The 20,918-nt window shown below is 35.1% G+C and overlaps 1 protein-coding gene across 2 annotated transcripts in view; it reads right to left on the reverse strand.

Moving 5' to 3' along the window:
* SH3GLB1 (SH3 domain containing GRB2 like, endophilin B1) overlaps window positions 1-20,439 on the reverse strand; it is a 34,430-nt gene extending 13,991 nt beyond the window's left edge. The window contains exons 1-5 of one of the 2 annotated variants that reach the window (XM_057714002.1): window positions 20,013-20,439; window positions 11,674-11,815; window positions 6,839-6,967; window positions 4,531-4,664; window positions 2,969-3,061 (exon numbers count right to left, since the gene is read on the reverse strand). In XM_057714002.1, the coding sequence (XP_057569985.1) occupies window positions 2,969-3,061; window positions 4,531-4,664; window positions 6,839-6,967; window positions 11,674-11,815; window positions 20,013-20,084 (570 nt within the window). In that variant the 5' untranslated portion in view covers window positions 20,085-20,439. The remainder of the gene's footprint in view (window positions 1-2,968; window positions 3,062-4,530; window positions 4,665-6,838; window positions 6,968-11,673; window positions 11,816-20,012) is intronic. The other variant, XM_057713993.1, reaches the window with a different exon arrangement.
* Between the last annotated feature and the right edge of the window lie 479 nt (window positions 20,440-20,918).

Raw genomic sequence — 20,918 nt, forward strand, 5'->3', positions numbered from 1 at the left:
GCTATAAATTCACTCAGTTTGCAGATTAAAGACAGAGACTGCTGTGGAAATGCTTAAGTGGGCAGAGGGACATATTTGTTATGTCACTTGAAAATGTATTTTCCATCATGTTTGGATACCCAAAAGTAACAGAGGTCTAAGCCTCTCCATATCAGAGAGCTCTGAAACCAGATGATTTTTTTTCTTCCCATTAGCAACACTATAAAATGATTTTTAAAAAAGTTTATATAGACTAAGATTAGGTTAATAAATGTCAGTGCCCTGTAACTTAAATGCAGAAGTTATATTTGTTTTTGCTTCTCTGATGTAAGTTTTATACTATTTTCAAAGCTGTACTTTTGTTCACTGTAAAATATTCAGGGAGGTTTCGTCTTTTCTGCTCAATCGGTGTATTTTTGAGAAATGTCTTTGAGGTCACTTTACCATTCTTCAACACATTAACTAATAAAACAGATTAGTAAAGCAGCAATATTGAATACAGGCATAAATATCTTACTGACAGGGCTAAATCACAAAAAAATTCAATCTACTATACTAGATTGTAAACTGAGGGCAGCAGAGATTTTGCACTATTTATATACGAACTCCTTCTCAGCAAAGCACCTTGTATGAAATTAGCATTCAGTAAATCTAGAATTTAAAAACAGGTCACAAGAAACTAGTAAACAAATTTCTTAAAAAGTGCTGATATGCACAGAGAAATGACTAGTCACAAAACAATCTGAGGAAATTTACAAAGAAGTAAAATCAAAGAAAGTCTGAGGTGAGAGTAACCTCCTCAGCCACCAACTAGGAAGCAGGAAATGTGTCAAAGAGGAAAAAAAAAAGCAAAAACAAACTCCTAGTGGTTTCAATTTTTCTTATTCTTCAAGTAAATGTAACAGAAATACAGAGAAAGGAAAAAAAAAATCACAAAATACAGGCATGCCTCAAGGCTTTATGTGATAACAAACTAAGAGGACTTTTCCTTTCCAAAGCATATCAGACTTACTGTTATAAAGTCTGAAGAAAAACAAGTTGGTTATCTAGAGGGAAAGAACACAACTAAAATCAGGAAAAGTGAATTTTCGTCTAGACTAATGTCTTTAATATTTGGCTACAGTTAAATTTTGTTTTATGCAATATATAAATTCTAGAAAAGCTGTGTACAAGTGCAATTGTTGAAAAAAGTCATTTGTATAATCTTTTATTTTTAAATGTAAATTCTTGTGGAAAAAATTTTGTCTTTAACAATACAGAGCACAGAAAAATTGTCAAGATCTTTTCTGGATATATCAAAAGGAAATATCTCTCAAAATTTGTCTACTATTATTTGTGGTTCTTATACATTTTAATAGCAGTGGTAAAATAATTTAGAATAATCACAGGACCTTGTATTCTGTTAAATCTATGAACTTTCTGGCACTTTTCCAAGTAAAACTTAGACTATCATTAACCTGTAATAGTGCTTGCTAAAGAAAGTTTTGTACTGACACCTGACAATAGTTATTTTTATTCCATCATCACTGGGCACATATAGGCATTTCAAAATATTCTGTTCTAACATTTACTTCCAAATGATCTTTATTTTCTGATTATGAAATTAGTACCTTAAAAACCAATTCATATTTTACTATATAAGTTTATTATTAGCAACTGAGAGATTAATATCCTAACTTAGAGTCTCTTGCCATCTATGGTATACATTTTTAAAGTTCTGATTCTGCAAAAAGCTTGTTTAGGGAAGTTAGGCCATTCGTTATGATGATATCATGATAAATTCTGAGGTACACTAGCCAGAGATTTTGAAATGAATGTCTTGTCAAAGACAGCTCTTCTACATCAGTAGCTAATACAGAATCTTCAAAAGGGGAACCATCTAGAAGTAATTTATTCTGCTCATATAAGGTGTTGGGGTATCTCATAAGACATCACTGTCCAACACCAAGTTAATCAGTTTTAAATTTCACTCTAAACCAAGTCTCAACCTTTTCTTTCCCAAAATAGAACCACAATAGACTTCTACCAGCGCTGTGGTAATATACTCCTAAGGCAGTGATTCTTGATGACAGTAATGGGAGGGAGTTGGGAACAGAAGGCAGTGGGAATGTCATGTCGCTTAACAAAACATATCCCTTAGCTCAAATTAAGAATGAATGTGTTAACTTCACCTAATAACTTCAGACTTGTTTATATTGTACTAACTTAAAGGTACTCCAATTCAAGTCTGATTAATGTCTTCAAACTATGGAAAAGAGACATAAATAAACTATATAAATATTAGATTAAATCCGAAGCTTATAAATAAAATCTTTAAAGAAAGTTATATTATCTATATCTATCTTCACATATACATATATAAAATCATTGAACTACTATATTTAGTATAAACCTACTCAATCTTAAAAGACTACCCTGAGATTGATTTTATGAAAAATATACCAGAATTTATTATCCAAACAGGTTTCCTTCCCTTCCAAACAGTCATTTAGGAGTCCATGTTGCCACTGTCTGAATGGTTTTGGAACAATTCTTGGTGACACTCCTTCGGTCAGTTTGAGTCACATGTAGAAAGGGAGTCACATCTAATTTTTAAGCTCCACATAAGCATTCTCAAACCTGACTCATTCTCATCTTGCTATCTGTTTTTCTGTTTCAAATATAATACCTCTATCTCCAAAAGACTTATTTTCCATCACCACTGAGGTTATTTAAAAAATACGACACAGCTTTAGGAGCTCTTATAATTTTTGCATTTTAGCAACAAGTGTATCACTAAACTAAGACTATTGCCTCCTGATATGACTACTTTTTCACTGATCTGAATGTATTAAATTTTGAAAAGTTTGTTTAAAAACACAAAAACAATACCCTAAAGTCATATTCTAGTCTTAATGATAGATTGTAGCTTGCATGATATGAGTGAAGTCTTTTACAATTTTTAAAGTTATTAAGCTAAAACGTTTTTCTATTAAAAAACACTACTTACTGATGCTCTAGTTTCTGCAGCTTTTGCCTTTTTTAGTCTGGTTTTTGCAGCATCCAAATCCAGTCTCTTATTTTGCAATAGTTTCCTTTCTTTCTATAAATACAGGAAAGAAAAAAAAAAGTATAATGATGCTAAAAATCCAATAAGAGCATACGCATTTAAACTATTATTCTCCATTAAGTAAATGAATCACTGATAAACAGGGATCTATGGTTACAAAACTGGCTATAAAGTGACCATTCAGGTAATCTGACTCCATTTTCTTACTATGTCCAATTTTAAAATGATAGAGACATTCTAGATATATGGGAAAGATGGCAGTTGACAGTAGAAACAAAGGAATTATGTTTCAATATTTTGTGATTTTGCCCCTCCAGCGAACATTTGGCAATATCTTCTTGGTTGTCACAACTGGGGGAGGGATGTTACTGGCATCTACTGGGTAGAAGCCAGGGATGCTGCTACACATCTTACAATACAGTACTGCTCCCATAACAAAGAATTATTGAACCTGAAATGTTAGTAGTGCTCAGCTTGAGAAACTGTTTCAACCTGTTACAGATAATCTAGGAAGTGACTATGGTGAAGAAGGTAGAGGTCCTAGGGCAAAGTTCCTTGAAACCCTGTGCCATAGTACCAAAAGAAACTCTACTACTCCGAAAAAAGAATTTCAAATTTATAGAATGAATAATGAACAAACATTACTACATCTTAGAATTCCTCATGGGAACTTTAAGCTTCTTTATAACAGTGAATTCTTATGTAAAGAGTTTGCTTTATTAATTCTTAGATTTCATATCTCAAATTTCATCCTACTGACAATCTAATATCTTTTCAATTATATTTCATCTTCATGGTTTTTCCTTTGTCTCAGGCCACTTTTTATTCACAAATTCATTGTAAACATATTGAGTTTCTATAATATTTTATAAGAAATCTGCGAATTAAGTTTGAAGTAGTATTTACAAAAAAGAGCAGTCTTGCAAAAATCTTATGAAAAAAATATCCATCTAGAACTCCTCTCCATCACTTAAAAGACAAATTAAACTAAAAAAATAATAAGTTAATAGATTAGGTTTGGGAAAGTGATTTTTTTCCCTTATATTTCAACAATAAAACACAGCTATATGAAAAAAAGATAACAGACTTCTAGGGATACAAAACGACAGGAACCCTAACCCTAGCCACAAATATAGCTTCCAGTAATTAGGATTCTGGCTCCCAGTTTAAATGAACAGTTATATAGCTATAATATGGCAATAAATCATGTCGTATTTTAATAATCATTCCAGGAAATTCTCTATAGATTTTAGTGCTGGTAATGAACAAGAATGGATGTAAAGACATCTCAATCACACGACAGGGACACAGAAGTGGAGTCCATATCATTAATAGTCCCTCATTTTGGTTAGTTTTGTATTCTGTTGGAATATGTGTCTAGCTAGATTAATTTTTCTAACCTGCTACATCTACAAAGTCATTAAAAGGGCAAATTATTCATTAAAAACTATAAGTATATACCTAAATTATTTTACTAAAAAAATGAACATTTTCCAACTCACAGCAATTGTTTTGTAATCTCCTTCTATAAAGTTTCTTAACGGAGTGAGAAAATTTAAGGCTGATGTTTGAATCAGCTCTCTGTCTGCTGTTCCAATTCGTTTTTGTGTTTCTCCACATTTAATAAGGGCATTACCTGCAAAGGAAAAAAGTTTGGTTTTTTTTTTTTTTTTCAACCATTGTCTGGTAATGTCAGAAAATTATGTTAAGATAAATAAGCAATTTGATCTGTCTTAAAGTTAGTTGTTACTTGTTTACTTAAGTAAAAATCAAATAAAATTACTGTAGTTAATGTAGCTTTATTTTGAAAGCAAGTTTAAGATTATAAATATCTAAATGAAAATGACAAAGATGAACTCCTTATATCATAATTGTACCAACTCTACCAATGGGACAAAAGAGGACAGATACACTAAAAAATACTTAAAGGTCACAGCTCAAATAGTGTAGATATGATTATAAAAGTATAATTCTTAAAATATTTTAATAAGTAGATCAAGTCAAAATTCTTGTTTCTATATTTATGCACTTACCTCAAGTGTCAAATAATAGTATATATTTGTATCTTAAGTTAAAAAAAAAACAACTATGTTTTACAACACATATACCCTAATACTTAAATAGGACAAATTCAGTGGAAAACAGAAAAAAAGAAAGAGAACCACAAGATTGGTTCCACTTCCAGGTCTATCTTTAATAAGCTTTATTTATGTGGATCTTAATTCCTTCATATTCAGATGTGATTAGATCTGACTGATAAGGAAGGTAAAAATATAACGTAGTTAAGAGTTCAATTTCTGAATACAGATCTACATATGAATTACTAGCTGTGTGATCATGGATGAATTATGTAACCTCTCTAAGACTCAGTTTCCCTGTCTTTCCACAGAGATAACAGAATTTACATTGTAAGTAGGATATAAATGAAGATTTACTAAAACAATACATATATTGTACAGTGCTTAGCCCAATTCCTGAAATACTCAATTACTAATACTAATCTATTACTAATACTACTAATCTATTACTACTAATCTATTATTAATACTAATACTATTATCAATTACTAATAAATAGAGTCACAAAGCCCAATTCAAATAATCAGGGTACATTCAATGGAATTACTAGAGCTGCAAACAGATTAAGCAGATTAAAAAGGGAAAAATTTAGAAGTCTTTGAATGTTCATGCTCCACTAGGCCTTCAGCTTGGTGAAAGAAAGGGCTGGGCCTTTCTGTACCTTTATGACCCCAGCACCTAACTGAGTCTGGCACAAGAAGGCAAATCTGGTCAATATACAAAGTTTTTCTAAAATTGATAGTTAAAATTTAGAAATAAAACTATAGAAATTTTAGGCATTTTCAGACTTCTGAAAGAATTATATTCTGAAGAACACAATGTAATAGTTTCAAAGTTGTACAGCTATAAGCCAGTTAATGCATTAATAGCATTTATTACACAGTACTTAGGATATTTCCTTCTGACATAAAGACTACTAAAACCAAGTTCATTTAGTCTCAGTATTTATGTACTATTTCATAATCAGGACTATATATATAGAAAATCATTTAATTTACCTATCACTTCATATCCAAATATGCACAAATTTCTTGCAAAAGTCTTAATAAAAAGAATTATTAGCCATGAATAACAGGAAAAAAGCTACAGAAATCTAAAACAGTTTAATGTTCTGAGAAAATTAGATTTGAGGGATAATGATGTCTAACTGAGCTTCAGAGTTAGTTATACATTAAAAAAGTCACTACAGCAACTAAAAAAGCTGGCATAACTATAAAACATGATAATAGAAAATTTAAACTATGTGAGGAAAACAGAAATAAAATGTCATCCAAATATTCAGAGATAACCATCATTAACATTTTTGTGGTATTGACATTACTTGGGTAACGAAAGCACTAGTTCAAAAACTTAGTATGTGCCAGGTACTTTATTATAGAAATAAATCCTCAAGAAAGCTTAAAAAAGAAAAATCAACTAGAGGAGATATATATAAACAGAGACTGCAACATATCACAAGAAGTACAACACAGGTTCTGCAAGATTCAATGGAAATACCTATTTAGACCTAAAAAGATAATATGAATTCTCAGAATACATGCTTAAATATATTAAGTTATACAGTATATATTTAGTGGTCACCTACATTTGTCACTTCATCCAAAATTTTAACACAAAAAATCTGAAGTTAAAATTGATTCTACTAATATTAGGTACATGTTAATGATGTCTCTAAGTAGTAAAAATCTAAAAGTAAAGATATTTCTCAGCAGACCTTTTGCCTTTCACTTACCATAAGCTGTTCCAGGGCCAAACTCAGTCCCTGCATCAATCATATATTGTCCCAAAAGTTCTGGGTTGTTTATACGACTTGGAGCTTTTCTATCCAGTTTCTCATAAACAAATTCTTCTATCCTGGCATCTAGGAAAAAGGTTTAAAATTACCAATGATTTCAAAAAGCTAAACTATTTGAAAGGTTGTTTTGTTCTCCCACTAGCCATTTATCACCTTGTAAAATAAACATGAAATTAGTATGCTTCAAAGTACATATCTTAATATATAATTATTTATTTGCATGTTAGAATATTACATAACACTAAGAAACTTATATTTTAAAAATCTTATAAAATACTTTGGCACAAAAACATTTTAAAATAAAGTAAAACTATTATGAGTATTTTATGGGACACAGTTCCAGCAAGGGTTGCTATTCCTTTACTATCTAGTGAAGTTGCCTTTGCCCCATTCACATAGTGTCTAACTTTGAATATATATTCACAATTTTAAAATCAGGGATTTCCAGCTATAAAAATACAGGTATAAGGTACCTAGAAAAACCTAAGAGTCACATACTCTGCCACTATTATTGTGCTTTAGTTTGCTCATATGCTCAATCTCCCTCTTAGAGGCTAAATACTGGCGTTTTAAGGAATGGAACAATCTGGACTTAGAATAGTCTACAGAGATCAGCAACAGGATTCCTTGGCTTAAATTTTATTTAATTATGTTTTAAGTATTTAAATATCGGAGTGTATATTTACTCAAAAGATTTTATCATTAAAAATGAGTTTAAAATTCAAAAGTTAAAAGGAGTTAACAGGAATTAGCACAAATGAAAAGAAAAAAAATCAGTAAAATCTGAATAAATACTTGGCTATCATAATACTTAAGAAATTCACATTTACATTGTTGCCTAACAGTAAGATATTTCAGAGACAAATAAGAAGAAAGTAAAAGTTTCAGACTTTTCAGAAACAGTGATTAAACATAAATTAAAATTACAATCCAAAAAGAAGCTAAGTTAGATAGGTTCCTTTTAAGCACCTCACATAATTCCTCCACAGGTGGAAGTTTCATACAGCGCACTGAAAATTTCAAAAGCTGAACCAGTAACAGAAACACTTCAGGAGTTGGCAAAAGTGTTAATTTTAATATGTAAAATATGTTGTTGGAACAACACTCGCTTTTGTGGTAGACTCTGGTGCAGCTTCAGAAATTTTTAAGTAGGAATTAAAAAACCTTTAAATTAGTTAAAACAAAATGAGTCAATTCAAAACATAACCACTTAGAAGATAACTAAATTTCAGAATTTTATTTTCTGACTGTGAGAGTGATTCTTACCTTTGCCGCCTGTCTACTTATTTGGTCAAAAGTTTAAAGTTGAATCCCATGTTGATTCCACTCAGTTAAAAAAAAAAACTGGTATATTTTATTTTTTTTTATTTATTTTTTTTAATTTTTTAATTTTTTAATTTTTTTGGGGGTACACCAGGTTCAATCAACTGTTTTTATACACATATCCCCATATTCCCTCCCTTCCTTGACGCCCCCCCCTCGAGTCCCCCCCACCCTCCCTGCCCCAGTCCTCTAAGGCATCTTCCATCCTCGAGTTGAACTTCCTTTGTTATACAACAACTTCCCACTGACTATTTTACAGTTGGTAGTATATATATTTCTGTGCTACTCTCTCGCTTCTTCTCAGTTTCCCCTTCACCCCCCGCCCCCTCCCATACCTCAAGTTCTCCAGTCCATTCTCTGTATCTGCGTCCTTGTTCTTGTCACTGAGTTCATCAGTACCATTTTTAGATTCCGTATATGTGAGTTAGCATACAATATTTGTCCTTCTCTTTCTGACTTACTTCACTCTATGACAGATTGTAGTTCTATCCACCTCATTACATATAGCTCCATCTCATCCCTTTTTATAGCTGAGTAATATTCCATTGTATATATATGCCACATCTTCTGTATCCATTCATTTGTTGATGGGCATTTAGGTTGCTTCCATGTCCTGGCTATTGTAAATAGTGCTGCAATAAACATTATGGTACAAGTTTCTTTTGGGATTATGGTTTTCTTTGGGTATATGCCCAGGAGTGGGATGACTGGATCATATGGTAGTTCTATTTGTAGTTTTTTAAGGAACCTCCAAATTGTTTTCCATAGTGGCTGTACCAACTTACAGTCCCACCAACAGTGCAGGAGAGTTCCCTTTTCTCCACACCCTCTCCAACATTTGTTGTTTCCAGACTTTGTGATGATGGCCATTCTGATTGGTGTGAGGTGATACCTCATTGTGGCTTTGACTTGCATTTCTCTGATGATGAGTGATGTTGAGCATCTTTTCATGTGTTTGTTGGCCATCTGTATGTCTTCTTTGGAGAAATGTCTATTTAGGTCTTCTGCCCATTTGTGGATTGGGTTATTTGCTTTTTTGGTATGAAGCTGCATGAGCTGCTTGTATATTTTGGAGGTTAATCCTTTGTCCGTTGTTTCATAGGCAATTATTTTTTCCCATTCTGAGGGTTGCCTTTTAGTCTTGTTTATGGTTTCTTTTGCTGTGCAAAAGCTTTTAAGTTTCATGAGGTCCCATTTGTTTATTCTTGATTTTATTTCCATGATTCTAGGAGGTGGGTCAAAAAGGATGTTGCTTTGATGTATGTCAAAGAGTGTTCTGCCTATGTTTTCCTCTAGGAGTTTGATAGTGTCTGGCCTTACATGTAGGTCTTTAATCCATTTGGAGTTTATTTTTGTGTATGGTGTTAGGAAGTGTTCTAATTTCATTCTTTTACATGTTGCTGTCCAATTTTCCCAGCACCACTTATTGAAGAGGCTGTCTTTTTTCCATTGTATACTTGTGCTTCCTTTGTCAAAGATAAGGTGCCCATATGTGTTTGGGCTTACTTCTGAGTTCTCTATTCTATTCCATTGATCTTCCTTTCTATTTTTGTGCCAGTACCATACTGTCTTGATCACTATGGCCTTGTAATATAGTTTGAAGTCAGGAAGCCTGATTCCACCAACTCCATTTTTCCTTCTCAAGATTGCTTTGGCTATTTGGGGTCTTTTGCGTTTCCATACAAATCGTAAGATTTCTTGCTCTAGTTCTGTGAAAAATGCCATTGGTAATTTGATTGGAATTGCATTGAATCTGTAAATTGCTTTGGGTAGTACAGTCATTTTCACGATGTTGATTCTTCCAATCCAGGAACATTGTATGTCCCTCCATCTGTTTGTGTCGTCTTTGATTTCTTTCATCAATGTCTTAAAGTTTTCTGCATACTGATCTTTTGCCTCCTTAGGCAGGTTTATTCCTAGGTATTTTATTCTTTTTGTTGCAATGGTGAATGGGAGAGTTTCCTTAATTTCTCTTTCTGCTGTTTCGTTGTTAGTGTATAGGAATGCAAGAGATTTCTGTGCATTAATTTTGTATCCTGCTACTTTACTAAACTCATCAATGAGTCCTAGCAGAAAAACTGGTATATTTTAAATAAATGTTTCATTTCAATAGGGCATCAAAAGGTCACAATAAAATCTTTACAACAGATGCAGGCAATTCTGCTATAATGCAACATATATTTCTGAAAAATCCTAGGTTCTGGAAGATCATACACTAAAAATAACAGGGCTTACAGGAAAAAGAAGGTTGTGTCTGACCACTCAAAATCTGTGTAACTCTATAATGAGAACACGAATAAAAGACAAAAACAATTCTGTTACTACTGTAGACGTAAAAGTTGTATTATATGAGCCATTGTAACTTCCTTCTACTGACATCATTCCCCTGTTTACCAGTTGAATGTAAGCTTATTTGCTAATCACAAAGAGATTTTGTAGAACAGACTATATATTTGAGGAACTATGGATAGAGCAAGGAACAAGAGGAAAAATGTCTACTACTTTCTTTTCCTTTTTTTCTTTTTAGGTGCCATGGTATATTATTTAAGTAGCCTTAAATGAATAAGAAATAACTCAGTGTCCAAAGACAATGGGCTTCGCTCAAAGTGTAAAAGGACTATTTTAAAAAGTCACCACAATTTAACTACAATGGCACAGTATTACTACTATTTTGCATAGTCCTTAAAGTTTGCATAATAGCAACAAAGTTTAAGGTTTGGAACTTTAAGTTAGTAACTGAAAGTAAATTTATGGCATTTCACAACATGGTCACAATAACACCAGGGAAAAGGGTAAGGAAAGCAGGAATTGTTATTGTTGCTTTTGTTCTTCAGTTTTGATTTATAAAGCTCAGGGTGTCAATACACCTGGTTCTAGTTCAAGTTCCACTTCTAATTAGCTATGTGAAATGCTAACTTGTGAGTTTCAATTAAAACAATTACTGTGCATCTTATTTGCGAAGTTATTGAGTTAGGTGATCTGAAAAGCCTTACAGTGTTGTCTGGAAATCAAATGTAATAATTTACATAAAAATGTAAAAATTAACATAAACATAAATAGCTGGTAACTACTCAAATTTCTATATAATTTTTCTTTAATTATCGAGGGATAATACTCCCCTGGATGAGAAAGGAAGACTAATTTACATAGGCTTTCATAACTCTTAAAATTCAAAGTTGCTGCCTGAAATTGAGTCTTCAAGAGGATTCTACAGAAGCCCGAAAAATGTTATCTGTCAATTTGTCAGAGTATACAATGAAATGTTTAATCACCCTCTTCTTCACCAAAAGCACACACAGAAAATAACTATAGACCCCAAAGCCATAACCAAAAACTGTTTTCCAACAGCCATTAAAACTTTTTTTTAAAAAACATTAAAAAAAACCTATTAAAAGTACCTTCTAATAAGATTAGTCAATATTGCAGACAAAATGTAAAAAGTTTCTTACTTGGATTTGGCTGCAATAACACTTCAGTTTGTTTCATTATTTTTTCTGTCCATATTTTGGTACATTCAGCTTTGCTAAGGAGATTCTCTAAGTGAGCATCCAATTCTGTCTTCTCTGCTTGGCCAAGCTTTTCTTCTGTGAACTGTTATAGATTATATAGTAAAAATAAATAAACAAAATTAAATTAAATTAAATATATCCCAAATACATTTTAGGAATCTAAATCAATAATTAAAAAGAAAATTCAAATCCAAACAATCTCAGACATACAAATAATTGTTTGTAAACTGCTGTATATGAATGCAACTTTTTGCCCCTCTGGTAATTTGTCCATACCTCTTTTGTGGCACTTAGGATAATCCTATTCCATAGTTAATACATATCCTTAGTTCTGCTAAAATGTATGGTGTGAATGTTATAGAAAATCCAGCATATTGCCCAGTATATAAAGTATACAAATATTTCTTACATTATAAAGGTAGGATAACATACTGGTAAGGAATAAAAGTTTTCAGTCAGGTGGATCTGAATTCAAATCCTGGCTGCACTGCTAACTGTGTGATCTGAGCAAGCTTTTGAATAGTTTTTCCTTAGGTATCTTCCATCGCAAAAGAGAGACTATACATACCTTACAGTGCTTTAAGAATTAAGGGTATGCATGTAAATCACTTTGTTCAGTGCCTGATAATTATTTTGAATTTACAAAGGGCTATTTATGTTTAATGTGGCTTTGTATCATTGGCACTTTAATTGCACCTAGTTAGATAGGCTTTTATGGGATGTTCTGGGAAACTATCATTTAAGTTGTTTCTTTAAGATATGTTCCAGCAATTGATTTATGGACCAACTTTTGGAACATATTCTATTCATGCTAAAGAGGCATCTTTCAAAGATCATAAAATGTAGTTAAATATATTCACAACATACCAATTTTTATTATCTTGAGTATATGGGTTTTTGAGGAAAGGCAGCATTGCCCATACAATAACAAAAAGATAAAAAGTATTTCTGTGTAGATTTTATGAAGACTTCTGGACACTTCTAATTAAATACTGGAAGCAATGGCTTAGGTTGTTTATCAAGCATAATCTTCCTCTAGAATATGTGGCTTCCCATCATAACACTGGTATATCACTAGCATTAATTCTGTACTCATTAGTCGTGACTCATTTCTAGATAACAAAATAGAATGTTCACCTTTTTTTCTCTTTAAGATATTTCTTAAAATATCTTCTGCAGCTCCATTCTTCTGAATTTTATTATCTGTTTTTCAGTATTCTTCTTAGTCTAATACTTTCAATTTATTATCAGTTAGCACTTTTAGCTCAAAGGTCCTTTAGAATGTTATTCTTAGATTTCTGGTACACCCTCAGTAAAAGTTTTATTCAAGGCTTAGAAATAGCTTCAATAGCTTTTGTAAAGCTTTAGGTCTTTTAAAGACTGGCCTACAGCCAAGCCCTGACCCAATGGGTGGAACTGAGAATAGTAGTTCCAAAGCTATTGCCTAAGCCTGTAAACTTGCAGTGTACTATAACTGAGGATAAGAGGCACTGGGAAAAAGATCAAACCCCTGACACCCAGGTCAGTTGGGTAACTATGCAATCTAATTCTTAAGAAAGAATGCTAGCATTCTTTACAAATCCCTGAAGATTCTAAGCTGTAGACCAGCTGAAGGTATACATTAGAATTTTACATGTTCGAAGTCTACCTCCCATGGTTAAATAGATTGTTTCTCAGATAAAGCAACAAATAGGAGAGAAAGGAAAGAATACACCGAAATGAACACCATCTATAAAGGATGATCTACCAGTAGAGAAAAATTCTCCACTTAGCTCCTTAGTAAGCAAGTATATCTATTTTGTTTATTCCTTCAACAAATATTTATTAATATGTGCTAGGCATGATTCTAAGCACATGGATTTCAGAAGCCAAAAAACAGACAAGGTTTCTGCTCTAAGGAAGCTTACCTATTAATGGAGAAGACAGACAACAAACAAGTAATTTGACAATAAGGATACAAAGATAAAAAGATGGTGGACAGAGGACCAATAGAGATGGTCCTATTACTTGATCCAGTAACTAAATGATTAACTGAGTGAATTTATGGAACCCTTAAGTATGAGTGAGATAGTTTGATTATAGAAAGCCTGTTTAGAAAATAGTTCTGTAGGAAGAACCATATGAGCAGTGTATTTAAGTACCAGTAATAAATTCTGATGTTTACTTGCATTTTCTGAGAGTGAAAAACAGTTGCTGTGCATTTTGTATCAAGTACTCAACAACATCTTGTTATATAGTTAAGAATCATAAATTTACTGATGAAGAAATTGAGGGTCAGAATGGTTTAAAATTCTGCCCTAAGATGTCAGTATTGGGATTCAATCTTGTATCTGTTTGAATCATAGTTTTATTATACTATGCTACCCTTCCAGTAAAATACTTGCTGATTTCAAGCAATTAATATCTTCTATCACCATTACCTAAACATACACTGTGCTTCCCTGCCCGTTTCTTTGTTATAGCACTCTGGTGAGCTGTATCCTACAGCCCACCTCTGCTTCCTATATGATATTCAATCATCATCAAATTAAGGATAATAACTTTAATCCTATCTAAATAACAAAAGGGTGGGAGGGGACATAAGAACATTGCTAATGTTATCATGTTTAAGCTGAAATTATAAAATTAAATTTCATTACTTAAATGTATAATTGTAAAAAAACATATTTCCCATGATAAAATCATTATGGGGACTTAAGGATTTTTCCCATTGTTAATCACAAGGTATGACATATTAAGATAACAAACTAGTACAATATTTAATACACAAATTTTCCTCTAAAAGATTTTTAAGAATACATGGACTACAGAAAATGATGAGTTATATAAACTAAAATTAAGGAGAATTATTAATCAAAGATATTTATGGAGAATACATATTTTTTTCTTGTACTGTATGTGAGACATTTGGCATGTGACATGGTTCTTGCCCTCAAGGATTTTATGATCTTAACAATACTGCTTAAACACAAACAAAGTTATGATGATATCTTTGTCAGAAGGACAAAAGACTTACTCTTTAAAAAAAAGATCCTTTTCCAAATTGCCAAAAATTTTAGATTCTACCCTAAAATTTTTACTTTTCAACATCTTTAAGTCCAAAATCATTACTGACTGTAGTCAGTGATGATAGCTGTTCATTATAAACTACATTTGATTTTAAGCATGTATTTTAATGAATGTATAACAGTACTATTTAATAATTTAAAACTTCTGTGAAAACAAGCTACAATGAAAGTCAGAATGCAAAAAAGTCATAGAAATCCAAACCCAATGTTCTCTAAAATGTAATTTGATTCTTTCATAATATTTTATTAGTAACACAGTAAAATGACCCAAGAACAGAAAGTTTAATCCACTCTATATATTTTCTCTAAACATTGCTTTAAGAAAAGGATTGTCTTTGAGTCAGCCACATTATGCCTGGCACTGCAATCCTTCCTTTACGACTGGATAGACATGTAGCCTACAGGATGAAATAAGAAGCCTGGATTCCATGCCCTGATTTACTAGAGAGAAAAAAGGACTACAAGTAAAAAGGCTGTGTGATCAAAGACGTCTATTTAATATAAACTCTAACCATCAATTCTTTGACTGGGTAAAGTAATAGTTTAAAAGTAACCTAAACTTCTTGGGGGCAAATGTATAACACAAACTCTGAATATATTAGTAAAGTGTAAAGTAGATTATTCTCAACTGGTTCTCAATTTTGGCTGCTCTTTGGAATTGGGAGAGCTTTCAAAAACACTGATGCCGAATCCAATCCCAAGGATTCTAATTTAACTGGACTGAGGTGCAGCCTGTAAAGATTCCTCTGGTAATTTTAAGTGTAGCTAAGACTGAGCACTACTGTTCTAAGCTCATACATAATTATTTTAATATCAGATTAACAAACCAAATTCTATCTAGTTGTTTACTAAATTAATGCCAACAGCACAAAAGGATGTGAACACAGTTTTGGGTAACATTAAACATGCAGAGTTTTTACAGAATAAGAAAATGTATAGCCTTTGAACGGGATATATTTATTAGAATTTCAGAGACATGGTGAAAGGTACTGCAATTTAAATTTCATAAAAGAAATGGAATTTCAGGAGGGCCTGAGAGAGAGTGGAATTCCACCTAGACAGGCTCTGACAGGAGCCGGTGGAGGCCAGCATCATAATTCATCTTTACATCTCCAGCTTAGATATACTACTGTGCTTGCTAAATTAAATGGGAGATAAAGGCCAAACTTGCAACTAAGGTTTAAAGACCTTTTCCCCCTCAGAAAATAGCTGGTGTTCATGAAGTTCATAGTGTAACTTTAGTAGTCAGTTCAAAGACAATGTTAGAAAATTAAAATGAATCCCCTTCCCTCAGTAATTTAGTTTGAAAATATTTTTTTTAGAAAGTATGTCATTTTATCAATGGTGAGCAAAGTTTTGCTTCAATATCGATTCTGAATTAAAAATGTGTCCACCTGAAAGATTTATCAAATGAAGAATAGTAATTCACAAAATGGATATTTACTACAAAGAATATTTAATCACGATAAATTGAGAGTAGATGATGAAGTCCTTGAAGGCAGCAAATGGGTCTCATTCATCTTTGTATTCTTCAATACCAAGCACCTAGAAGGTACTCAATAAACATAGGTTCAATTAATGAGTTTAATGTTTTAGACTAGCAATAATCAACTTCAAGGTCAACAGATGTAATGTTAGGAAAATCTTAATAAAAATAATTATTTATAACATGCTAAATGACTCAAAGAGTAAACTCTGCATATGGATACTACTTCTTTGGCTAAAATGACAAAAATTAAAACAAAAAACAAACAAAAAAACATGTTAGATATTATGAGAGGGGAATTAGAGAGTTGATTCCTTAAGACATACAATTTTATTAATGATGCGAAAGCCATAGAGTAACAGAATTTTAGAGTTCTAAGAGACCTTACATAACAATCCATTAGAAGAAAAATGCCACATGATTGTACAAAATTGAAAAATGACACAGGAACTGACACAGGAATTCACATCAAGCTCCTGTGGTCTGAGATAGACTTGAGTTGTATCCTGAGGTAAGGAAAGGCCACAGAAGGGAGCAGGGGACATTCAAGATGAGTGTAACTGTATGAACAAAAATCTGGAGTTAGAAAAGTACAAGATATTTTTGAAATTACAAAATAATTTGATAGGAATACAGTGTTTATATATGAGTGACAGAAAAGACAAGGCTGGAAGGGAGTATTTAATTCTCCATTAAGGAATCTGTACCGAAAAGATAAGATTCTAAGGGCTTTTAAGACACTAATAAAGTTAACAATTTATCAAGGATAAATTACCTAATCCTTTTGTATTCTGTTGAAGGTATCATGAACAACAAAAATACCCAAATGGATTGTTAGGGAATAAATATTCCTATTCATTTATACATTTTACCTTAATATTCTTTTTAAAGTACCGAAGTATATAAACACATTTTACAAGAGTGAGAGTGGAGTAATGGGACCCATTTATATGCTTTAATAGTTTGATTTCACTTTTTTTAAAAAAGGGAACATGTTTAATTTTTAACTTAGAATTTTTAAGTAAAAATGAAAAAATGTATGGCAGTTGTCTAACCAGAGAATGGCCTATTCCTTAAGGTGTGATTTGATTTGCATAGAATTATTTAAAAATATCAAAGGTAAATTCCATTCCTACTGTTCTTATTGCTTATAATGAGTAACTGGCATAGCTCTTACACTATTCTTAGCATGAAACTTGGCACTTTGGCACTACACTGATGTCAACTCAATTTAGAGTAGGAACTCAGTTATTGACTACTGAAATGTGAAAGCAGTGTTTTGTTGAAAATTACCACACAGCATTCCAAATTTCACATTACACTTTGGAACCGTCCTTTTTTTCCCTTACATATTTTATTTTAAAAAATTGTGGAAAATGTCAAACATAAACAAAAGTATAATAAAACCTCATGAACCCATAATCCAGCATCAGCAAGTGTCCACCTTCTGCCAATGTTTTTTCAACTACCCTTCTTTCTTGCTTCTAAAATATTTTAAAGCAAGTCTCTGACATGATGTAGTTTATACATAAATATTTCAAAACGTACCTCTAATAGATACAGACTTAACATAAAAAACACATTAAAGGAGCCTGTTCCTCCTGAAATTTTTCCTTTCTTAGTAAGTGCCTCAAGCCAAAACCTCAGAGTCATCCTTGACTCATCTTTCTCTCGTACTCCAGAGCCAATATGACATGCAATGCTGGTTAGATTCTGAACCTCCCCTGCTACCATTCTTATTTAAGTCATATTACCTTTAGCCTGTCCTATGGCCACAGCTCCCTAACTGGTCTCCCTAGCACTCCTGCAACCTCAGATTCTGCACGTGTTGCCTCACCTGAAATGCTTTTCCTCCAAAAACAAAAACAAAAAAACCTGGGAACTGGGAACTTTCAATTCCTTGAGGTCTTTCTGAATCTGATCCTATTAGAAAGGCTTGCCCTTACCATCATGTCTATACAGCATGGTAACCACCACCACCCCTGCTCTTCAGCTATCCCTTTTGGCCTTCTTCTTCATCACCACCTGACGTATTTACTAGTTTGTCTTTTCCTGTTAGTGTGTAAGTAAGCTTCAGGAGGGCAGACATTATGTTGATTTTATTCACTGCTGTAACATTAGTGTCCAAAATATAGTGACACAGACATGGAGTAGGCACTTATGAATTTAAGACTGAAAATAATTTGATACTAACAGACTAGAATTTTAAAACTTTTTACCTAGAGATTTGAAACAATGAGCAATTGAAATTCATTTGAGAAGTACTGAGAGCTATGCCAGATTTTTTAAATCAAGTCTATCAATTATTTAAATCAATTTGTAATATATGTGTTCTATTTAAGCAGTGACAATTATGCACCTGAAAACATATCTAGATGTACATACGGATGTATATGTATTTATTTATTTATTTATGGCCGCGCTGCGAGGCATGCGGGATCTTAGCTACCCCACCAGGGATCTAACCCGTGCCCCCGGCAGTAGAAGCCGGGAGTCTTAACCACTGGACCGCCAGGGATGTTCCTCTAGCTGTATTTAAAAGAGTGACATTACTTAGTGTCAAATCTGCATTCAGCACCTAGAATCACAGGTAATTAGCACTAAAACACCACCAAAAGTTCACAATGTAGACAGCCATTACCCTGCTCTACTTCTACGATTCTTTGCCAAAAACAGTGCACTGTAAGATGAACTATGCCAATAAAACTGCTGTAAAGCAGACAGGAAAGGAGCAATGCAATACAAATGATTTACATTTCTGTATCAACTTGGTATGCTACATGAGAAAACTATTTTTGTTTTCTCTTTACAAAAGAGAATGTTGTTGCTACTCTACGTCATTAACTTAAACACCAGATTGTTTACAACCCATGTTGTGGTGAAATTTACATCTGTTCATAGATTTAACTGAGTTGGCATAATACGGGTGATGACTGCAGAAAACTGTCCAAGTTCCCCAGTACTGACACTTCCTTGATTTCAAAACCACGAGATAGTCAACTTTTCCCCCTAAAGTGTATCTGAAAAATGTCCCTGTGCCTATAAGCACAACATGAATCTTCCCCTTCTCGCTCACTGCCCTGTCAGTGCTTTCCATTTCGAAAATGAGTGGGAACCCTCAAACTCGGTGGCCTTGGCAAAGTCTGGACGCCAACTGGCGATCTCCATTTCAATCCCGCGGACTGCCAAGCCCCGGGACCGTCCTCTTAGGGAGAGAGAGGACTGCAGGAAACTGTGTTGGCAGCTCTCTGGGTTGAGGGGCAGGAAAAGGAAACTTCCTTCTTGGACTCGGCGAGGAGAGTGAGAGAGACCAAATGAAAGGGTGGGGGTGGTGCAAGAAGGTCTCTGTTACGCCGCGGACTCGCAAGGCCTCCGCCCGCCCCGGGAGGGAGGTCACACGAGCACCGGTGTCGTGGGGTCAGAAAGGCGGGTGGTGCTGTGCCTCGGCCCGACGCCGAAATCAAGGCGTCCTCCAGAAGAGGGAGGAAGCTCTGGGCTCCGTCCCCACCCCGCCTCGCTTCCGCGGGAGCGGCGGTTAGGCAGGAGCGGGGAGGAAAACGGCCGCCGGGCCCAGAGGGGCACCAGGCCGCGCCCATCCCCCGGGCCTGCGGCCGCGGCAGGCCCGCCGGGCGGTCGGCGAAGCCGGGTGCGGAGGGCGCGGCCGCCTCCGGTGACCCCTCTTTGGCCTTCTGGGGCGTCGCCACCCCTTCTTCCCGCCGCGGTACCTGCACTGCACGACTGAGGAAGGTGCCCGCGTCGGCCGCCAGCTTCTTCACGTTGAAATCCATGATGTTCATCCTGGGCGGCAGCCGGGCGAAGCTGCCGGCTGACCTAGGGGGGAGGCGGAGGCGCCGCGGCCGGGCTGGGGAGCCGGGCGTGAGTGGCAGGGGCAGACGTGGTAGGTGGAGGGAGGCGGCGCCAGTCCCGCCGCCTCAGCTGTCGTTTCCGTGAAGGGGGAGAGAGGGGGTGGGGCGAGGGGAGAGAACGAGCGCCTCGGAGCCGGCCGCGCGCCTCGGCGGCGGCGGCCGAAACGCAGGGCCTGTCGCGCTGGCAGTGCGGCCACTAACGTCGGCGGGGCCCGCGGTGGGCCTTCAGGGGACTAACCGGCGTCCCGGCCGTGAGGGGCCAGATCTCCAACGGGAGAAGCGTGCGCGGGCCGCGGGGCGGGGCCTTTATAGAGGTTATCGCGGGAACAGCGACCCCTTCAGGATCGCCGCGGCCGAGCCGCGGGGCGCGCTGGGAGCTTGGCCAGTTCCGCCCCGGCGGGTCGTGCTCGCTGTGAGGCGCGCGTCGTGGGGCAACTGTGGCGCTTCGTGTTTGCATTAAGCCCCTGAGAACCAAGAGCAGAGACAACCCAAAGCCCCCGTTTTGTTTTAAGTGGAAATGTGGAAATTGTAGCGTAAAATTACAGTATCTGTGAAATTAGAACCAGCAGCTCCCTGTCATCTTGTAGCACTCTCTGCCCGCTGGACCCTGACGCCTGGATGGCAGTCGGCGAACGTTTGCAGAATAGGATCGAATTTAACGTCCTCACCGAGCCTGTTGTTCATTCATTAAGCATTGTTGAGTATCTGCCATGTACCAGGACTGAATCACGTGCTGGGAATACCATGCTGAACAAGACTGTCCCT

This window comes from Hippopotamus amphibius, chromosome 1, assembly GCF_030028045.1.
Source record: "Hippopotamus amphibius kiboko isolate mHipAmp2 chromosome 1, mHipAmp2.hap2, whole genome shotgun sequence".
NCBI lineage: Eukaryota > Metazoa > Chordata > Mammalia > Artiodactyla > Hippopotamidae > Hippopotamus > Hippopotamus amphibius.